Here is a 19,793-nt window from a genome sequence, read left to right on the forward strand (position 1 = left end):
CTTTCTCAGCTAAACAGGAGCCAGCAAGAGCCAGCTGACCTCTGACCTCCCTCCACTTCCCTTCTTCCCCTCCGCCTGACCTCTTTCCCTCACACTGTGCTCTCATCTACTCCCCAAACTTCAGCTGTAAGTCCAGCTCATCCTCCACACGTCCTCCTCCGTCTGGTCACGTGACGACGAAGAGCCAGAACAGTTTCTCAGCAACCACAGAGAGGTCGTCACTTCAAACTAAATCAATTAGATCCTTGTAATGATCAGTGTGCAATCGCATTGTGTTTATATCTTACAACCTTCGTCTATCAGCAATAAACTTTTAAGATGAGCTCTCAAGTGATCAGAAGATCATTTCCAATATCATTACAAAAAAATACATTACAGGTTTGTTCAGATTTTACTCAGCTGTGTTACTTTGGTCGACACTAACAATAAAATATGAAAATAAATGAAATGATAGGATATTGACTGAGACGGAAACATCTCTGAAAGAGGAGAGAAAACCTGCTGCTGATCAATGAGACGCACATCAGAGAACACAAATAGAGAAGTCATCACCTCAGAGTCTGACGATACTGAGAGGGAAGTGACTGAACAAAATCAATACTAGTTTAATTCTTGTTGCCTCCATCGAGGAGGTTGTGAACGTTTGTCTGTTGGTTGGTTTGTCAGCAGGATTACACAAAAACTACAGAACAGATTTCTGAGAAAGGGACGGATCCAAAAACATTTTTGACATTTTCATTAAATTCTCAGGGAATAAAGCGATCTCGATGAAAAAAAAATGCATATTTAGGTGGCTGGTGTCTATGAGAGAGTATAATTTGATGCAAATCCACATAAAAATAAAAATCGAGTGATTTACTTCTGTTTTCGCAGAGGAAAGTCTTTATTCGGCTGCTATTCAGCAACAAACAGGATACTGGATTAGGCTTCATTGGGTTGAAGGGGACGGTTGTGCCTCGGCGGAGGTATGCACTCTACTGACAGCCACTGTAGGTCATTTACTTTTCATTAAAGTCCAGAATACCACTTAAAGCAAATACACACCCTCTTATATCAGACAGTGAATCCAAACTTTCTCTGCTCTCGTTATTCTTTCATGCAACCGATGACAGATCATCCTGATGACATCATTTTTTTTAGAGCTCCCCAGAAGACTTGAACTGTTTTCACAGACTGATTATAATCCTGACAAGTGGATTGAAACCTGTTTGTGTTTAACCTCCATCCTAATCAGATCGCACACCAGCAGACAGGACGGGACAGACGGAAGTTAAAGGGTTTATGACACACGACATAAACTACATGTCAGGATTAAATGAAGACTCAGGTATCAGAACTTCATTTTCTTTTTCATACGCTCCACTTTTATGTGCGTGTATACATATCATTTCATCATGCTGGATATATTTCACACTGCACATTCAGCGTCAGATTAAATGTCAGGCCCGTAAATCATTCACAACAGAACGCCATCATTTGCGAATCCATTTTGGCCTTAACTCAAGTGAAGAAGAAAACAAGATACACTCATAAATCTGATGCTCGCAACATGCAGTGTGATAACAACTCCAACCAGTCGCCTGGATGTTACGCTATCGTATCATAACAAGCGAACATTACGGCTGTATTTCACAGGAAGGTGGACCGTCTCCAGGTGTTTCTGTGGCGACCAAGCCAGGTATGTTTGTGGCAAAGCAGAGCATTTTGATGAGAGAGAAGAAGAAGAAGAAGAAAGTAAAGTAAAGAAACTTTTGTTTTGAACTTATCTGCGGTTTTAACATTTATTCCGGCGACACGGCTGAGCGAACCCCGGCATCCCAACACGAAACCACACACGGAGATTTTTTTAACCTCACCGCCCCGAGAGTGAAATAAAAAACATGTGAGTCATTTTGCTTTACAGTGAATCGACTGAATTATTCACCGCCGGCACCAACAAGAAACGACAGGACGACTTCATGACTGTGAGAAACGCGAGCTTTAACAACAAAAGCCGGGTTGAGCGGCAGCTTTGTCCTTCGACAAACACAAACGCCTACGCTCGTTCTTTCTGCTGATCCCTCTGACTCCATCACATCTGATACGTGTTTGCTTTTTATCCGCGCAGGTCTAAACACTGCCTGTATCTGTATTATTCCCCCGCTTGAGACGCATTCAATCTCAATTTGTTGTGGTTATTATTCAGTGAAATGGAATGAAAAATCCCCCCCTAGATAAGTCATCCAGGCAGCGACTTCTTGATCAGCTCCTTAAAGGACAGAACGGAGAGAGCTGATAAGAATGACTCAACTACAAACGAGCCTGGTCCCAATTAAAGCCAACTTTATCCTGAATGACATGTCACAATGCATCCAGCTGAAGAAGAAGAAGAAGAAGAAGGAGGAGGAGGAGGAGGAGGAAGCGTCTGGGAATCCCCTAATTGTAAGCAGCCTACAGGACAAGTGCAGCGGGCAGCGATTCACAGCTAAATACCAGAAAGTAGAGAGGTCTCTTTCCTCTTTCTTTTCTTTTTTTCAACCGTTCCTTCCGCTCTCAGCTTCCCCACGAACCGAACCGTCTCACAATGAACAGTCACCTGCTTTTCATTTAGGGGGGAAAAATGCACCCCAGGCATTCCAGTCTCTCCTTCCTCTCCTCCCCCCATCCCACCCTCCTCTTTCTCTCTCTCTCTCTCTCTCTCTCTCTAACTCTACATGCATTTCATCTCAGTGAGGTGGATCCCAGGGAGGAAATTACTCAGTCATCCAGAAAGTGAAGAGAGGGGAAGAAGAAAAAAAGAAAAAACCCCTTCTTTTTCACAAACCAGCGGCAGTGCTGAGAGGAGGACAGTCGTCGTAGTCATAAAACTCTCTGAGAGGTGGAGAGAGATTTTGTTGTGGGGTTCAAATCTCTCCTCAATAACCCCCCAAAAACATGACAATGTTCGATCGATGCTCAATATTATTACTGTTAAAACTGCACCTTATGTTTCTCTTACCTTTCTCTTCTACCTCAGTTTTTTATTTTCTTGTATGTCGTTTTTTTTTGTTTTTTTTATATTGTATAAAGTGTTTTATTGTTTCTATATTTGCCCTCCTACTTTGATTGTATTTGTATGTATCCTCTACTACGATTATGATTAATCCCTGGATGGAAATTAGGTTATCTATCTATCTATCTATCCATCCATCCATTCCTAAATTTTGAGCAGGATTTGTGGTTGTCTGGCGACCCGTGGATGGATGGATGGATGGATGGATGGTTGCTGTTATTAGTTATTTAAAAATGTTGCATTCTGGGACATAAAACAGAGTTAATTGTTCTGTTATTTACTATAATTTATATACTACTCTGTGTTACTGTTAATACTGCAGCTTATGTTCCTCTTACCTTTCTCTTCTACATCAGGGTTTTATTTATTGTATATAGTGTTTTATTGTTTCTATATTTGCCCTCCTATTCTGATTGTATTTGTATGTACCCGCTGCTACAATAACTTTATTAATCCCCGAATGGAAATTAGGTTATCAATATCTATCTATCTATCTATCTATCTATCTATCTATCTATCTATCTATCTCTAAATTTTGGGTGGGATTTTTTGTCTGTGTCAACCCTGTGATTGTCTGGCGACCCGTCGAAGTCGTAGCTCACCTCTCTCAGATTAGAGAGCATGGATGGATGGATGGATGGAGTTTTTTTTTTGAAAATGTTGCATTCTGGGACATAAAACTGAGGAAATTGTTTTGTTAATGTCGACCTCTTTGTTATCAATTTCTTCTCTTTGCCAAGTTTCATTCATCATTATTCTGCTCTGAAAATTATCGGCCAAGAGTTCAATTCAAACCTGAAAACTGGTTATTTGTTTATCAAATAAGTCTTGTTTTTAGCCATGATCCTGTTACTATATAGCCAAATCAATCAGATGTTCAAATTATTGATAATATAATATATCATATAGCTGAGATGATGAGCTACACAGCTTTTGTTCGCTTTGTTTATTATAACTCCTGTTGTTTAATCAGACTCAAGTCAAATTTGTTTTGTGCTGCAAACACTCGACCACTTATGTATCAAGTTACTCGTTTAAAGTTTGCACAGTTCTCCAACAATTACAAGCTGGAGAACTTTAAAATATTGTGTTAATGGAATGAAACGCAGAAAGAAAGAAAGAAAGAAAGAAAGAAAGAGTGAATACTTTCGAATGACTGCGTCTCCTTCCACCTTTAAATGCTAAAATGCTTAATTTAACTCGACGAGGAGAACAAAGACCGTTCGTGTGGTTTTATGAGGTGATTTTATCGGCGAACGCGCCTCGGGCCTCTGAGACAACGAGATGGCAACGTGAATGAAACAAATGGTCGAGCTCCAAAACAAACTGCACGCTGCTCGTAAAAATTCCAACGTGATTTTATGATTTGTTTTGTGCGAGGACGTATCTGAATCAACACTGTCCGACGCATACAAGTCTGATTAAGACACATCTGTCAAAGAAAACAAAAACATAAGAGGGAGATAACATCTGTACGCTTTAATTTAATCACCTATAGATGAAGATACTGTACTCTTACTCTGTTTCTGTAGTTCTTTGTTTTGATTTTGAGTCTCCGTGTATTCTGCCAAACACTGTGAGCGTAAAACAAATGATTTATTATTGCTGTAACACAATTACCTTGCGACTTCCTGGCCTGGCTTCAGGTATGTGTTTTGAAATCTTACAACAAATCCATATCAAGCAACTCATAAAAGTTCAGTTTCAGCGAACATCCCCAAAACCAACTTCAAGATAAGCTCTCCGTTTTAAGAAAACAAATCTGTGAGCTTTCCCCCGCTGTATCGTGATGTAGCTGCCTATGAAAATAAAGGATACACGTGGAACAAAGATGGCTGCGGGCCCCGCGGAAAAGCAACAAAGACGGCCCCTGCCAACAGCATCGATTCCGCGAGATAAAACAAGTTTAATCAAAGACAGCCAGCGTTCATCACTGCCAAGGGAAAACAGCACGTGTTCCGTATCGCGCTGGGCTGGCAGAGGCTCAGACGCTTGGACGGGAACGGTGAAACCAAAACCATAAAATGTTCTGTGGGAAGGATGAGGACGACGTGTTTTCAGGGATTCTGTTCTCATGATTAGATCTCATCATTTCCTGAAGAGTTCCTCTCGCGCCCTCCAAAAACTGGATACGAATCGCATCTGAATGTTGCCTGAAATAAAACAAATTCACACAAGTCCAACAAATCACTCGTGGCACCGGCAGAACTGCAAACCAAGTGGAGAGCGATAACACCCGGATAAAAAAAAAAAAAAAGCCTCAAATCCTCGTCCGCCTCGGATAAACGCACAGGCAGCGCCGCGGGACGCTGTCAGCGCCACTTCCAATGAGCTTTGTTTGGCCTCACACTTGAATGCATAGGTATCCACGGGAGGTCTCAGATCACATCCAGAGTTAGAGGTTATCATGGCATTAACAAGTTCTGCGGGCCTCTTCAGAGAGGAGCCTCGAGGGCCGGACCGGAGAAATCACGCCAAGAACGATCTCGAATTCCTCGAACGATCGGCGCTCTACAGCTGGCATGGCGAGGACAAAAACACTGATGTCAAGGAGAAAGTTTTCACCGTGACCTCACAGCTCTCATGCTCGCACCAAACGCACGCACGCACGCTCAGGTTTTTGGCAGCAGGTTTAATAAAGTGACATGTTCCCTGAGTTCGATAAGCGTTTGTTATTTGTTGTCTTGTTAAAATATCTTCGACACGAGTTTGACTTGGACGCTCTGTTCTGCTCCGCTCTGGCATGAAGACTCACACAGTTTGAGTCAACATGGACATGTAAGGAGTGTTTCGTCTCGTAATGGTTGTGTTTCACACGAGATGTGAAGCGCGACCATATAAGGTGGCTCACAAGAGGCCGATCAACAAGATATCTAACCTTTAGAGTAAGACTACGCAACCTATACTGGACAGCCGCCACTCGTGTTAAGTGAACAGAAAATCAAGTAAATGGACCGGATCAAATTTGTACATTTTATAAACTACAAGTTATTTAAACGTTCTAATGATATGTGGTGGCGGCTGCCAAACCACAGAGCGCTGTTAGAGAACAGTGTTGTTAATCTTGTAGGTGTGAAACTGCTGGAAAAATATATTTAATTGACCTTCATCACAAATTAAAGTTTGTTACCACGAGAAGCCATCTTTAAAAGTAAACTGCCACAAAATATCCGGCATCATACCTGGAGCTACAGACACAAACTACTATACACAGTAACAAGCATAACTGTACAACAAAGTGATGACATGAGTAAAAATCCATAAAAGTGGACATTTAATCACTGTTTATCTGCCTAAACCTGACCTGGCCATCAGCACAGCACTGTCACAACATCTCACTGAATAAAAAGACATGTAAAGCTGCAAAAAAAGGAAAGGTAAAGTTCTGCAGGTACAGTATCGAGTCACAATCCATCGAGACTGTCGACTGAAACACGTCCTGTGTAGAGACGCAACCAGAACCAGAATCAGAATCAGATTCGCTGCATCACAGCCGATCTGTTTTTCAGCGCTGCAGCTCCGGTACTGAAGGGGAGCCCGGCCCCACAGTGAGCTTCCTGTTAGCTGTCCGGTCTTAAGTACGACCAGGTCCAAAACACCTCATGACTCCAGAGCAAAGTGTGCAGCGAGTCCCCACAGTTGTTTCACTTCACAGCAGCGACCTCTGACCTTCTTCGGTCCCAAAGGAACTTAGTAAGTAAAGTATCTCACATCACTAATAAAAATGCGTACACAAACCAAGATAAAATAACAATAAGACTGCAGTGCTTCAGATTATGCACAAGCACAAGTCGCAATGTCTTTTAAAAAGCAACACTGGACCTTTAATTATCCTGCGTGACACAAAGGTGTTGAACACAACAAACTGACAATGTTTCTCTTCATATAAATGTATCAGTTGTGACAATAAACAAAAGAATATTAAGAAAATGTTCCTGTAATTAAAATCAGAAAAGGTTAATCATGGATGTTTCTTGTCATCCATATATAACATTTTGATCTGAGGTGGCAGGAGTCAGGTGGATATAAATGTCTACATTTAAGAAAAGTCTACCCAGTAAATTAGACGAGGGCCAGGAGATATCCTAAATGGAGATCTCATTTTCAGTTATCATGAGAGGTTGATACAGATGGAGTTGTTGGTCCGATGGAGAATAAGTTCTGGACAGAAGGTCAAGAGGTCCACAAAATCATCAACCAAAAACAAAACAAATCATTGGGTAGAAATCCATAAATATTCAACAAAAAACCAACAAGAATCCATCAAGATTTCAGCGTTTTGGACTAATTTTATTGTGAAAATGTAACAAAGCAAGAAGAAAAGAGATATTTGTGTCCGTTATGATACTTCACTATACATATTTGGACTTGGAGTTGCTTTTCATTGCACAACACTGTCACTGTGCGGTCCTGCCACACATGACTCAACACAACCAAAACCACATGTAAAAAATAATGGCTGTATAAACTTGAGACATGAAATAACTCACTGAGCCATAACTTTATTTATGACTGTGTTAGTGTTAGACGTGTCTTCATGATGTCATGCAGAGTTAATGTGCATGATGGACGTGGTTAAAAGGACAAATATCACTAGTTTCTGGGGGGCCAAGTTGCTTTAAGTCCCGCAGAGACATGAGGTAATGTTGCACTAAATCATCAGACATAGACACAAAAGTTTGAGGGGTATGATGTCAGAGGTGATGTAGAGATAATGCTACTACAAGCCAGAGCAGAGGGAAGAAATAAAAAATAAAAAAATTAAGCGATACGATGCTGCCAGTTCACATGAATCTCTCAGAAATCACAGCGAGTTTGAGGTTTAAAACACTCAAAACAAATTAGAAAACACTTCATCTCTCTGTGGTAAAATTGGTTTTAAGGGAAGTGTACAGTTTATCGCCCATAAAAATGAGGATAAACTGACCTTTCTGTGGTCTGTAAGTCCATATTCCTGGGAGAGCAAGGAGAGCAAAATGGGAAGAAAAAAAAAACCTAAACCCAGGCAAATTTCTGAATCCTGAAAACTCCCTCCATGGAGAGCCAGAAGGCCATGCATGGGAGGTTTAAGGCCAATGTGCCCAGCGAAGCATGCGCAAAGCTGGGGGTCTCCTCAGGAGCGAAAGGGGTGGGTGGGAGGGGGTTACACAAAGCTCAACAACTCTCGTAAATCAACCGAGCAAGGGTTAAACTTCCCCCTTTTGTTGTTTGAGATTTTTCAACCGAGACCCAAACAGCAACAGCGAGATGAAACGGAACCAGTGTTGTTGCGAAATTCATCCGGATGGCAACAAACTGGGTGAGCCGGAAGACGACCGCATGGCAAATCCATTATGGTAAACCCAGATGTTACAATTAGAAAAAATGTTGCTGTATTTCAAAGAGGCCCCACATGTGGAACGTTTTCTCAGCTCGAATCGGAGGTAATCTCAGGAACTTGGATCAGCAACGGACCAAAAGAGGGAAAAAGGGATTCAGAAAGGAGATGAAGATGGAGTTCAGACCCTCCTGATGCTTTTACACGTGTCCCCGCTTTCAGAGGTGGAAGTCAACAGGTTTGGCATTTGTCTGTTTTCAAGTCAAAACAGCTGAAAGACCGATGACCTAACATTCCTGAGATGACACCGTGTCCCTGCGCGATCCTTCTGAGACCCAACTGTGAACTTGGACGGGCCGCGAGTACGGTAATGGATATCGATCATCCCGAGGAGTTCTTTGAAGCCTGACAACCCTGAAGGTTTAGCCAAGGGTCGATAAATTGCATTGACAGAACTGTGAGGCGGCGATCTGAGGCGGTGTTTTCTACATCGGCACCTTGTTAGGTGGGACGCACCACCTGGACACGACTGACATCTTTTCACCTACACCTGTTTTGTCCATCGCCTGTGATTCCTGAATGTCCTCAAAGTTTGCGGGGCCTTTAAACTTTCTCTCAGAGGGCGTCTGACTTGTTTCCAAGTCCTTTCAGAGAAACCTGATAAAACTCCCCCCTTTAAACCCTTTTTTTGGCCTTTATTAATTATTCACAGTGTTTGGCGGCGACGCGAGACTCTTTCCGAAGGTCTTCTTTCAAGGCCCGTCCGTGCTCGCTTTGCCCTCCGATCTCGCCCCGAGCGTCTTCTGTTCATTTCCTCCGTCCTTCAAGTTGTTCCTGTCATTTCCGATACTTTCCTGAGCACTTTCTCTCTGCTCCTTCGCTGGAAATATCTCCCTTTATCCAGGACCGTCCTGCTCTGACAGGAGGAAACCCTCCCCTTCATGAGGCCGGGACGAAGGAATAGATCTTGTCTAGTTCGTGGAGATGGTCTGTTTCCTGCATCTGCAGTCACTCACGCTCATTCAACCCTCGCTTTTCTGTTGCTTCGTAACAGCTTTTGCAGCTGGACTCACTTCCTCGAGTGCCTGAGGAGTACGTCTGTCTCCGCATTATGCTAAACTGCTCAAACTAGATGGACTAACAGCAATATAACATCAGAAAAGAAGAGGCTTTTGAGTTTTTTGACAAGTTTTGGAAACTTTTTGTCGCGGGAGACTCTTTTCAGGGGAGGGGGCTCGGTAAGCGTTGGCCCAAACACTAACCGGATTCTGGTGGAACAAGGTGCGCCCAAATTAAGGCTGTTTTAGGGGCCAAACAAAGATCTGCTATTAACGCAAGAGCTCAGATTGAACCCCGCCCCCTTAAGTGAGCTCGCTTTGTCATACAGTGCTCTGATGCAGTCAATCAGTGACCCGGGGCTTAGCTGGGGGGCTTTGAGATTCTTTTACGACCCCCCTTTCACCTCGCCTCCCGCTCCTCAAAAGAAAGAATGGTAATTAACTGATGAAGAGCTCTGTAAGATTATCCAGTCTCCTCGCCGAGGGCTGCAGCTCTGCCAGCGGTGTGCAGTCATGTCCCAAAGGACCACTGCAGAATGGGGAAGGATGGATCTCAATGGTCTATTCAGCTACTCTCCTCTTTCATCCTCTATTCAGCTGCAAAAAAAAAAAAAAAAAAGGGAGGAGAGCGCCGCGCAATGTTGTATATTTCAGCCAGGAATGTTCTTTCATATCAGCACAAATTAGGAAAAGCACTCACGGTGTTTCAAGACAAGTGTCGAGAACACGCTCACAAAGCTTTTAGCGTCGAACACACACACACACACTCGCACATGAGAGAAGTTCTCCGCTGACCACATCACAGCTCGGAGGGCACGCAAGTGCACAAACAACCCCTCACTGTGAGCGGGAATGCGCGGCAGATTGAATTATACAAGAGAAAGCAAAAAATAGCTTGTGTGTCCCAACCACCAAGAGCGAGACAGAGCGGGGCACAGAGGGAGCGAAGGGAGAGGGAGACCGGGGTGAAGAGGGCAGCAGATCCATTTAATTCAACTCGGCCGCAGAGCAGACGAGTTTGCAGTCGGTGCGCGGAGCTGCAGAGACGAGCTAGGAGATGTTTCTGGAAGGAGGAAACAATACAGAGTTTGTCTGGCCGGTTCTGCGCACACCCTCCCGCTCTGCTCCATAATATCTCCCTCATTCAGACGTGTCACCGTGCCAAGGCCCCCCACAGCCGAGGTCCCAACCCTCCACCCAACCCCCGACAAGCAGACCACCCAACAGATCCCCTGACCAGCTTGATTTGATTTCCCAATGTGCGGCTCTGGAGTATCAACGTGTTTGTTTTTTTGTTGTTTTTTTTGATGCGGTACAAAAAATCACAACAAAAGCACGGTGGCTCGATGCAACGGCGCCGACTTGACTCGCGCACGACTTCTACTGCCAAGTTTTTGCAAGTTTTTTTTTAGCTTATGCACAAAGTTTTATCGCGAAGCTGCTGTCATAAATGTGACAAGACGTCTCCGGGACTGACAGCTGCACATCAATCCCGATCCTGAGAGAAACCTCCAGATGAAATGTTATCTCACCCAGAACATGCAGGACAGGCAGACCCAGGTGCGTGCAGGTCCAGCCAGAGCTGCTGGCAGGCTCAGAGAGACGGACGGCATGGTGACGAGCTGGAGTGATGCTGCTGCTGCTGCTGCTGCTGCTACAGACCAGAGGGCTTCCTCATGTATAATCCAGCCTGGAGAAGTGGTGCCCGACGCTGCAGAGCCATGACTGTCCTGCCTGCAAACGCTCGTCCCAACTGTCTGACTTGCTTCTTTCTTCTCCTCTAAATTGGATCCTGACTGCCTCCCGTCTCCTCTCCTCTCCTCTGCTCTGCGCTCACTCTGCCTCTCCTCCTCTCTGCCGGGGAAACTTTCACAAAGCTTTTTTTTTTTTTTTTTTTTCTGGAGGGAGGGAGGGAGGGAGGGAAGGAGGTGGGGGTCAGGCTGCCCCCACCACTCCACGGGAGTAAAGGGGGAGGGGGGTGCTCTGCTTATTATACATCTCTTTTGCCCCTCCTCTCCCTCTCTCCCTCTCTCTCTCATCCCCATGTCTCCCTCCCTCTCCACCCCTCTAAAGTCTCACCACTTTTAATTTCATTCATTCCTTGATCCCGCCACCCACCAGCCCCCTTCCACGATTATCCCCCTCAGCATCCGTCGTACTTCACCTCCCCCCTCCTTCACTCCCTCCATCGCTCTCGCACTGTTTCCCTGCGTGTTTTCCGCGTTGAGGCCATTTTCAATATTTCATAAAGTCTGTCTCGCCCCCGGTGTTCACCCATGTGATGAATGTCCTCTGGCATTTCTCCTGACACCGGGGAAAAATGCACGACGGACTCATTCTGGAAGTCAGAAGCGACACCTGCGATTGAGATATGAAGATCGTATGAAAATCTGCAAAACGTGTGAGCTGAGTTCCACTTTTGAAACACAACTTTCAACATTGTCTGATGCTCAATTTTCAATGAACAGTCTTAGCTCCAGTCACCTGCTCTCACTTCAAGTTCTCTGCATCTTTGCTCGGCCTGCAGGATGTGAGGAAATCTGTCAGGTGCAACATTGCGATGGCGATAAACAAATACTCGCCTGCCTTCGTTAGCTCTCCGTCCTCAGCCGTCGTGCTCACAAACCTCACAGTCGCCTCCAAATCTACAACAACTAATCTGAAGGCGAGCTGAGAGTTTTGTCTGATTATTCAAGTGGAAACATACAGTATGAATAAAATGATTCTTCTCAGGGTCCACGTGAGTCTTTGACAGTGTGTTTGGTAAGCGCTGGGTTGTAGCACTTGTGCAGTTAGCAGAAAAAACATTGGTTTTGATCGACATCAGCGTTATTAATGTTATTGTAACAGATGGATGACTGCACAGATAAAAACAAGCTTATGGAGAGCTGGTTTGCCCCACGTCAATTTAAAAGATTATGTTCCAAATATCAGGCTGTGAAAAAACATAATTACAAAGATGACACAGCCGACAGTCTCATTAGTGACGTCGTCTTGTTGAACGGTCACCAAAATCCGTAACTTAAACATTGTAGAGCAGCTCTCCTTTCACATAACTGAAGTCGCCAATATGAGCAGATTTATTGTGATTTTCATCTTTTTTATAACCTTTTCTGAGCCCAGTTGGCGGCCATGTTGGTGTTGAGCGTTATGATGTTTGTCACTGAGAGGTTTAACACAAAACTACATGATATATTACTTTCTTTATGACAAGTTGTGACTCTGTTAACTTGGGAAATTATCTTTAAAATTGATAAATATCATATGTGTATTTAACGGCTTAATTCAAAACGGGATAAAACTGACTCTCCATTGACTACTAGGCATTTTATTTATCCAAAGAAAAGGTCCCATGAGGTGACTTGAGCTCTCGATGACGCGCAGGGTGACAAAAGTACAACCTGCACCGTCAGCAGACCATCTGATCCTAGACATGGACTTCTCAGTGTAGACAGAAACAGCCTGTGCACAAGCTTGTCATCCATGTTTTCTGGTTACCAGGGTAACAGATGACAAGCCCCGCCCAAACTAATGTATGATTGGTTGATTGAAAAAAGAAACAAGAGTGACAAACCCCGCCAAGTTCTCCATCAGGCTGCGTGCCGCCACATCGTCGACTCTCTCAATGTATCTATTGCACGTGTTCATATTGCGATGGTGAAAAAAAAATAGATTGACTGGTCAGCACTAATCCAAGCCCAGGCATTAACATTCACAGCAGCTGATGACAAGCTTCACTGGCTACAGTTTCTTTTATATTTAGGTTGTTAAAGGTTGTTGTTAAATTAGAGCAGGACTGATGACTGCACCGCCTGAAGCTGAATATTTATAAACCACATACATCATCACGGTCAGGTGGGACTGCAATCAATGATCAACCAGTGTGGCTTTTTCAGATACAGATCATTAGAAATCAAAGAGACTGTAAACTAGGGGTGTGCCAAAATATCGATACTACGATATATCGCGATACTTCGTCTTGAGGTACGTTATCGATAAACTGTTGCCAAATATCGATATTTAAAAATGTAAAAAAAAAAAAAAATGTCAGCTTTATCTTTATTCAAACATAGGTATACAACCAAATAAAATTTAAAAAATGGTTTAAGTAGCTCTGAAACCCACACATATAGATATTTAATGATAGTTGTAGTCAGTGTGTGTGTTAAGAAGAGACACTGTGCAATATATTCTTTGTTTACTTGGCTGTCATTCATGTGAAATTGATTGACAATGTTTTGTAATTCCTGTGAAATGGATTCAGTGCAGTCAATAAATTCTGAATTTCTTCAGTGACACAGATATCGTGATGTATCGTGGATGAAATTTCTTGCAATATATCGATTATCGCAGAATCGCTGTATCGTGATATTATCGCTATCGTGAGCAAAATATTGTGATAGTATGGTATCGCGAGGTACCTGGTGATACCCAGCCCTACTGTAAACTGATATCATACTGCTACTTTATCCATCCATCCACTCCACTTCACTTACTTGATACATTTATTTACTAGTAATTATTCTGTGTTTATAAGGCTATTAATTGTGACGTGTTACTAATCGGACAGTGTTGCAGGCGGGACATTGTGTAAATCAGTGATACAGATAATATTATCAAGATAAAGCATCTTTTCCTCTCAGCCTCACAGTTTAAGAACACTTTTAAATCATCAATTTATCCCATAACATCGTCTAAATCTGTGGCTCTCAGCTCCAAGTCCATTTATCAGTACTACAGACACCAAAAACAGGTCACAAATCTGTAGTTTTATGTTTTAAAAAGTGTATAAATATCCTATAACAGAGGGGCACTGGAGTCAAAGAGGAATAGTGCTGCAGTCGGAGCGTCTCTGCAGCAGCAGGTCTGGTGTGCTGCTGTGTATTTACAGCAGGATGGCACATGTGGGACTGAGTGAAAATAAACCACAGTGTTTGCGATCCCGGTGATGAAGGAGCACGTCAGCCCGTCCAGCAGTGCGGCTCGCTGATGAGTCTTTTATAGTTTATAGTTTCTGGACAACAATGGAGCTCTATGGCACAGAGGAAGACGACATATCAAAGTTTGGATACACAAACAATTGGTTCTTTCAATTTATTGTTTCTTCTGGTCTTTTACTTAGAACAGTAAGCAGGGTTTCTTTTTCCTCCTGAACATTCAAAATCGAGCTCCTTTCAGCAGCTTCCATCACATATTTATCTTCATATATACACAGTGTACACTCTCAAAATGATTAGTTCACTTCTTCATCACATTAAATCAGATGTTCTTGTGCTGTAAATAACCAAAATAAAAACATTTATTATGAAATACGAGCAGTTTCAAGCACGTCCAACTACTTTTCAGATCCTGAAAACATCACATAAATCAAAAAGGATTTCCAGCAGCAGAAATATGAAAAATATAGATTATCAGCTGCTTCATTCTCACATCACTTCAGGCTTTGTAATCTCTCCTCCCTCCCTCATATTTTCTCTCGACCTCTGATAAAAGCAGTAGCCTCAAACGAAACCCCGCCTCCTCCATCTCCTCCCTTCACTCCGGGACACAGAGGGGCCAGGAAGCAAAAGCTGCTTCATTAAGTTCTCACTGCTCATCAATGACCACGTTAGCCCCCCATGTGTGACTCTTTATCCCCTTGTGTGGTACACTTTCTCACACACACACACACACACACACACACACACACACACACACACACACGTACCTGTAAACACTCATGGACCCATAATTTTCTAACAAACACGCAGAGTTTCTCTCACACGACTGAACATCGTCAGTCACGGCCCACCGCTTCCTCAAAACATAAACTATCAAACTCTCCATAAGCGTACACATAAACATCCAGCACAGAGCCGCCCTCTTCTCCCACACACACACACACACACACACACACACACAAACGTATCTTCACATCTTTGTGACACGCTACGTAAACACACAAACCCACCCACACGCACAAACGTACAAACACACTAACGCTCACACCCAGTGGCACACCGGATTAATCCCCCGGTATTTCCTGCAGGCCACCCCGCGAAAGGAGACAACGCTAGAGAGAAAACATTTCCACTTAATCCCCCCAAAACCAACACACACACACACACACACACACACATTTACTCCACATGGATTTTCTTCCGAGAAGTTCAAGAACTTTGCAGGAACAAGTTATTTTTCTGCATCACTCCTCCACATCTGTGTGTTTTTACATTTTGAGCTTCGGATCAAGAAATATTTTGATTCCCAGTTAATCTTATTTTTCCAATTAATAAAACAATAATAAGACAAATACCCAGTTACAGAGGCCGGTCTGCAAATCTTTAGTAGGATCAAGAGTCGGACCCCACAGACAGACGTGGTGCGGATTCTTACAGAGCTATGAAATAAAGAAAAGCAGGAAATCTTCTCTTCTCTTTCTAATAGTTGCAGAACTGAACTGACAGTGTTAATCGTTTCAATGTCGTCTCATTCAGATCCATATTGGTCGCCATTTATCTCCCCGTGCCGCTACAACAGGCTAATTAACCTGCAGTAACCTCCGCCTGTCTGGTGTCATTACCACCTTGTCAAATATCGACGCGCGTCGCCTCCGCTGCCACGTCAGCTCAGCATTCAGTTTCCTTTCAAAATAAAAGCCAGAAGATGCCGTAACAGTAGCGCCATCGTAGGGATTACTTTTTGTACTTCCACAAAATATTAACACAAATCTTTTGACATTTTCTGATCAATACTCATCAGTAATGTGGATAAAATGACAGAGTGGGTAAAGACGAGTATAAGAACAAGTAAAACAGTCTGAAAGTGACATCACTTGACTGTAATGCAGCCGATAAAGGAAAAGCCGACGCTTCAATACGATATATGGTCTCATATCACAGTAACAATATGATATCCTGTCCCACTTCACAGTGAGTCGTAAACAACCAACCTGAGGCTATTTAAAAACCTCAGCCCAGGTCACAGAGTGACTGGGCACACTGTGTGTTGTCCAGCAGAGCTTAGTTGTACCGAAATATAACTCAGGACACTGGCCACCATGTCACTGTCAGCACGCTCTAGTGTGACAGTGCACGATGCTTCATTTACTTCTGATAAACAGAATATCTTCTATAAATAACAGCAGGATTAACTGCACGGCCAACAAAGACGGCGCGAGAGCAGCGACATTAAATCAGAGTTATATTGTAAGTTTTGGATTTATTATGGAAGTTACCTGCTTATGAATTGCTTTATAATTCAGAGTGACAAGACAAACAGCTTTTGCTGTTTTGGCAGATCACATCACGGCTGGATATCCTGACTAATCAAGGACAAAGTGATCTGGGACTAACAGAGTTTTTGGCACGAAACTGGTGACGGGCCGTATTGCTCCTGAAACGCCGTCGTGCACAGATCATACAGCCGAACGAGTGCAGCAGCAGCACCCACTGGTGGTCGCTGGACAAACTGCCTGCACGTCTAGAAACAAAACACTTGTTCGGAGCGCAGTTATTAAATACAGGAGGGGACAGAGATGATTGAGGGAGAGGGGGGGAGGTTGTAACGGAGCGAAAAGGGAGGACGGCATATTTCCAAGGCTAATCAGATCACTCGTGGGATTTGTTTTAGTACCTCTTTAACCTTGACCATTTCTGTCTTCTTTTGTAGACCAGAGACAGCGAGCCACTTACACAATTAGGAAGATTAACCGGTGTCAGGTCGTCGTCCTTGAACCGAGCAAAGACGGGTAAAAGCAGCGAGGGGTCAAAGCTGCATGTGCTCCTTGTTACGACGGATTTGATATTTTAAAAAGAAAAAGGTTTCAGCAGGCGGGAAAGACGCATGAAGCATGTGAGGGAGAGAAGGAGCGAAAGAAAACGACAGAAAATGAAATACAGAGTGTAGAAACAGATAATCAGATAGATAAGGAGAGCGTGAACGTGTAAACAGAGGGGTGTGTCCCGTCATTTGGCCGACGTCCGAGATGAAGGGGGGGAGTCGACTTGTTGACAGACAGAGGAAGAACACACTCCAGCAGCCCCCCCCCGACACACACACACACACACACCCTTCCTCACCCCCGTGACTCCCATCTGTTGAAAACAATACAGAGCAGAGGCCCTCCCTTTGCACAACGCTCACATGTGTGTGCACGTTTTTCCTCTGTTCCCTCCGTAACACTGAGAGGAAGCAGCGTCCACCCAGCGCCGGGACACGCTGACCCGCGAGCACAACAACAACACTCGCACAGCACATGGCGTGGAGACTTCTGGCCTCCTCTTTGAACAATCGTCATGAGTCAACATCAAAGCGGTCCGTGTTTGGGATTTGTGTGGGGTTTTTTTTTTTAAATTGGGGGTCATCTACGGAGCGAGGGGCTTCAGGAACATGGATGATGCATGAGGTGTTGCTCATTCCCTGAGGTTCACTCAGCAGACCCCAGGGCTGTCCTGATAAACGATGCCATCATCCAACTGGTGACAGCTGATAGTCATCGACTTCTCAGCCCAGATTTAAAAGGCAGAGAAGTAACGTGACCCTTCTGAGTTTTTTGCGTAAGGCAGGAGTTGTTGGAGTTTGTGCCAAACCAACCAGCTCGTTTAGGCGACCCTTGATTCTTCTCTGTGTACATCTGTCAGGGTGCTTCTATCGTTCACGTCGTTGTTAAACGCGTTTTATTAGCTTAGTTTCCTCGGCTAACTTTGTTTCCACTGCCCGAGGCTGAAAACAACTAATTAACGGACATATGGCGCAGAGACAAAGACACATTTTACTGGTGACGGGAGACGTTTTTCTCTGCTGGGTGAGTTAGAGCGATGGTGACAAACAGCCCGCGCTCCACTGGTGCGCTAACTCTTTACGGCAACTCTGACAGGACACAATACATCATGCTAAACAATGCCATCCAACTGGAGCAGAGTAAACTGGGATTTATCCATGGAGGGGTTCAGCATTTGCACACTCAGACGCTTGCAAGGATGAACTGCAGTCAGGTCAGGACAACAAGCATCCAGACGAGTGTGTGAAAAAAGTCAAAAGTCAAATGATCACGATCGCAGACAAACATAACGGTGAAGACGGTTGATGTGGAGGTGTTGGGCTGACATGGTTCTGATATATTGCACCTTAAACTTGAACCGTCAGTGTTGTGTTAGCTTGAATCTGTTGCCCCAAAAAAGCCAAAAGAATCTGTCAGTCAGTGCGTTTACATGACACTCAAGAAAACCGAATAACTGGGTAAGTCCGACTATGATCAGATTTTTAAGATGCATGTACACATCTTAGTCTGACTAAAATCAGACCAGATCGGATTTCTCATAGTCGGATTAAAACATCTAGATTATTCGATTGATAGTCGCATTACTCCTGCATGTATACGTTCCATCAGATCGGATCTGATTTTGCGTTCTTCGCAGGCTCGAGATTTCTTTCCCGGGACCGTGAGCCGGAAGTAGACGGACGGGGGCGGCGGCGTCTTTCCTCCGAAATCACCGAAAGAAAGAGCGCCATTGTGCATCTAGTTTGTGTAATTATCATGTACACGAAAATGTACAAAGATGTAGCTTCGTCTCGCTCTTCGTACGCCATCTTTCTCAAATGCTGAGACAGTGTTTGTTGTTACTGGTGATGTAAAGAGGTCAGCCGGAGGCGGCTCTGTTACCACTAGTTGCTCCGGCCAATAATTCGATTTTCTCACCGGCATTTATACTCGGACAATTGCAGTTGTCTGATTGAGTAGCAGAGTTGAACTACGGCTGTAATCCGACTAAGCTGTGCATGTAAATGCACTGACTGCTGAATACGTTGAGTACGTATCTATCTTGGCCGTCTTGTTGGAAGACGGTGAAAGTTAATCATTCTTGAGGAACGTCTGTTTTGGGTCGAGTCACTTTGAGAGGTCACAGCACAGACACCTATGAAACTGCATCCCCGGACCTGGCAGGGATTCAGCTGCTTCACAGCACCGTCATCCTCCTGGGTGCACCTACCGGAGCACCTGCAGGTAAAACTCTGACTGCCCCCCCAAAAAATCCACCTCACAGCACAGAGAGCATCCAACAAAGCGCCAGCAGAGGAAGATGCACAACCCCAGGAGAGGACGACGCATGTTAAAGACCCTCAATGTGTGTTTGACCAGACAGGCAGCCATCTACTGAAAACCCCTCCTGCTTTAATTAGAGGTGAGTTTGGTGTGTGTGTGTGTGTGTGTGTGTGTGTGCCGAGACACTAAACAGCGGCTGCATTCGGAGGATTAATGGCTCCGTCTGACAGCCCTATGGCTCCGTCTGACAGCCCTATCGGGAAAACTGCCCAAGTCAAACTGGTAATATCCTGGTCTGTGTGTGTGTCCTCGCTTATCTCTCCAGCCCGCCTCTTCCTCTGGGCTCGCATCAGGCCTATCGCT

General features: G+C 44.1%; 1 protein-coding gene across 14 annotated transcripts in view; it reads right to left on the reverse strand.

The window, feature by feature from the left end:
- The window catches only part of tns1b (tensin 1b), a 173,932-nt gene that overhangs the window by 129,893 nt on the left and 24,246 nt on the right, over positions 1–19,793 (reverse strand). The window contains exon 1 of one of the 14 annotated variants that reach the window (XM_030427824.1): positions 10,939–11,255. The exons of the other annotated variants lie outside the window; for them this stretch is intronic. Coding sequence (XP_030283684.1) covers positions 10,939–11,019 — 81 coding nt within the window. The 5' untranslated portion in view covers positions 11,020–11,255. Of the gene's footprint in view, positions 1–10,938; positions 11,256–19,793 lie in introns of those variants that run through there. 14 annotated transcript variants of the gene reach the window in all.

Source organism: Sparus aurata, chromosome 9 (assembly GCF_900880675.1).
Source record: "Sparus aurata chromosome 9, fSpaAur1.1, whole genome shotgun sequence".
Taxonomy (NCBI): Eukaryota; Metazoa; Chordata; class Actinopteri; order Spariformes; family Sparidae; genus Sparus; species Sparus aurata.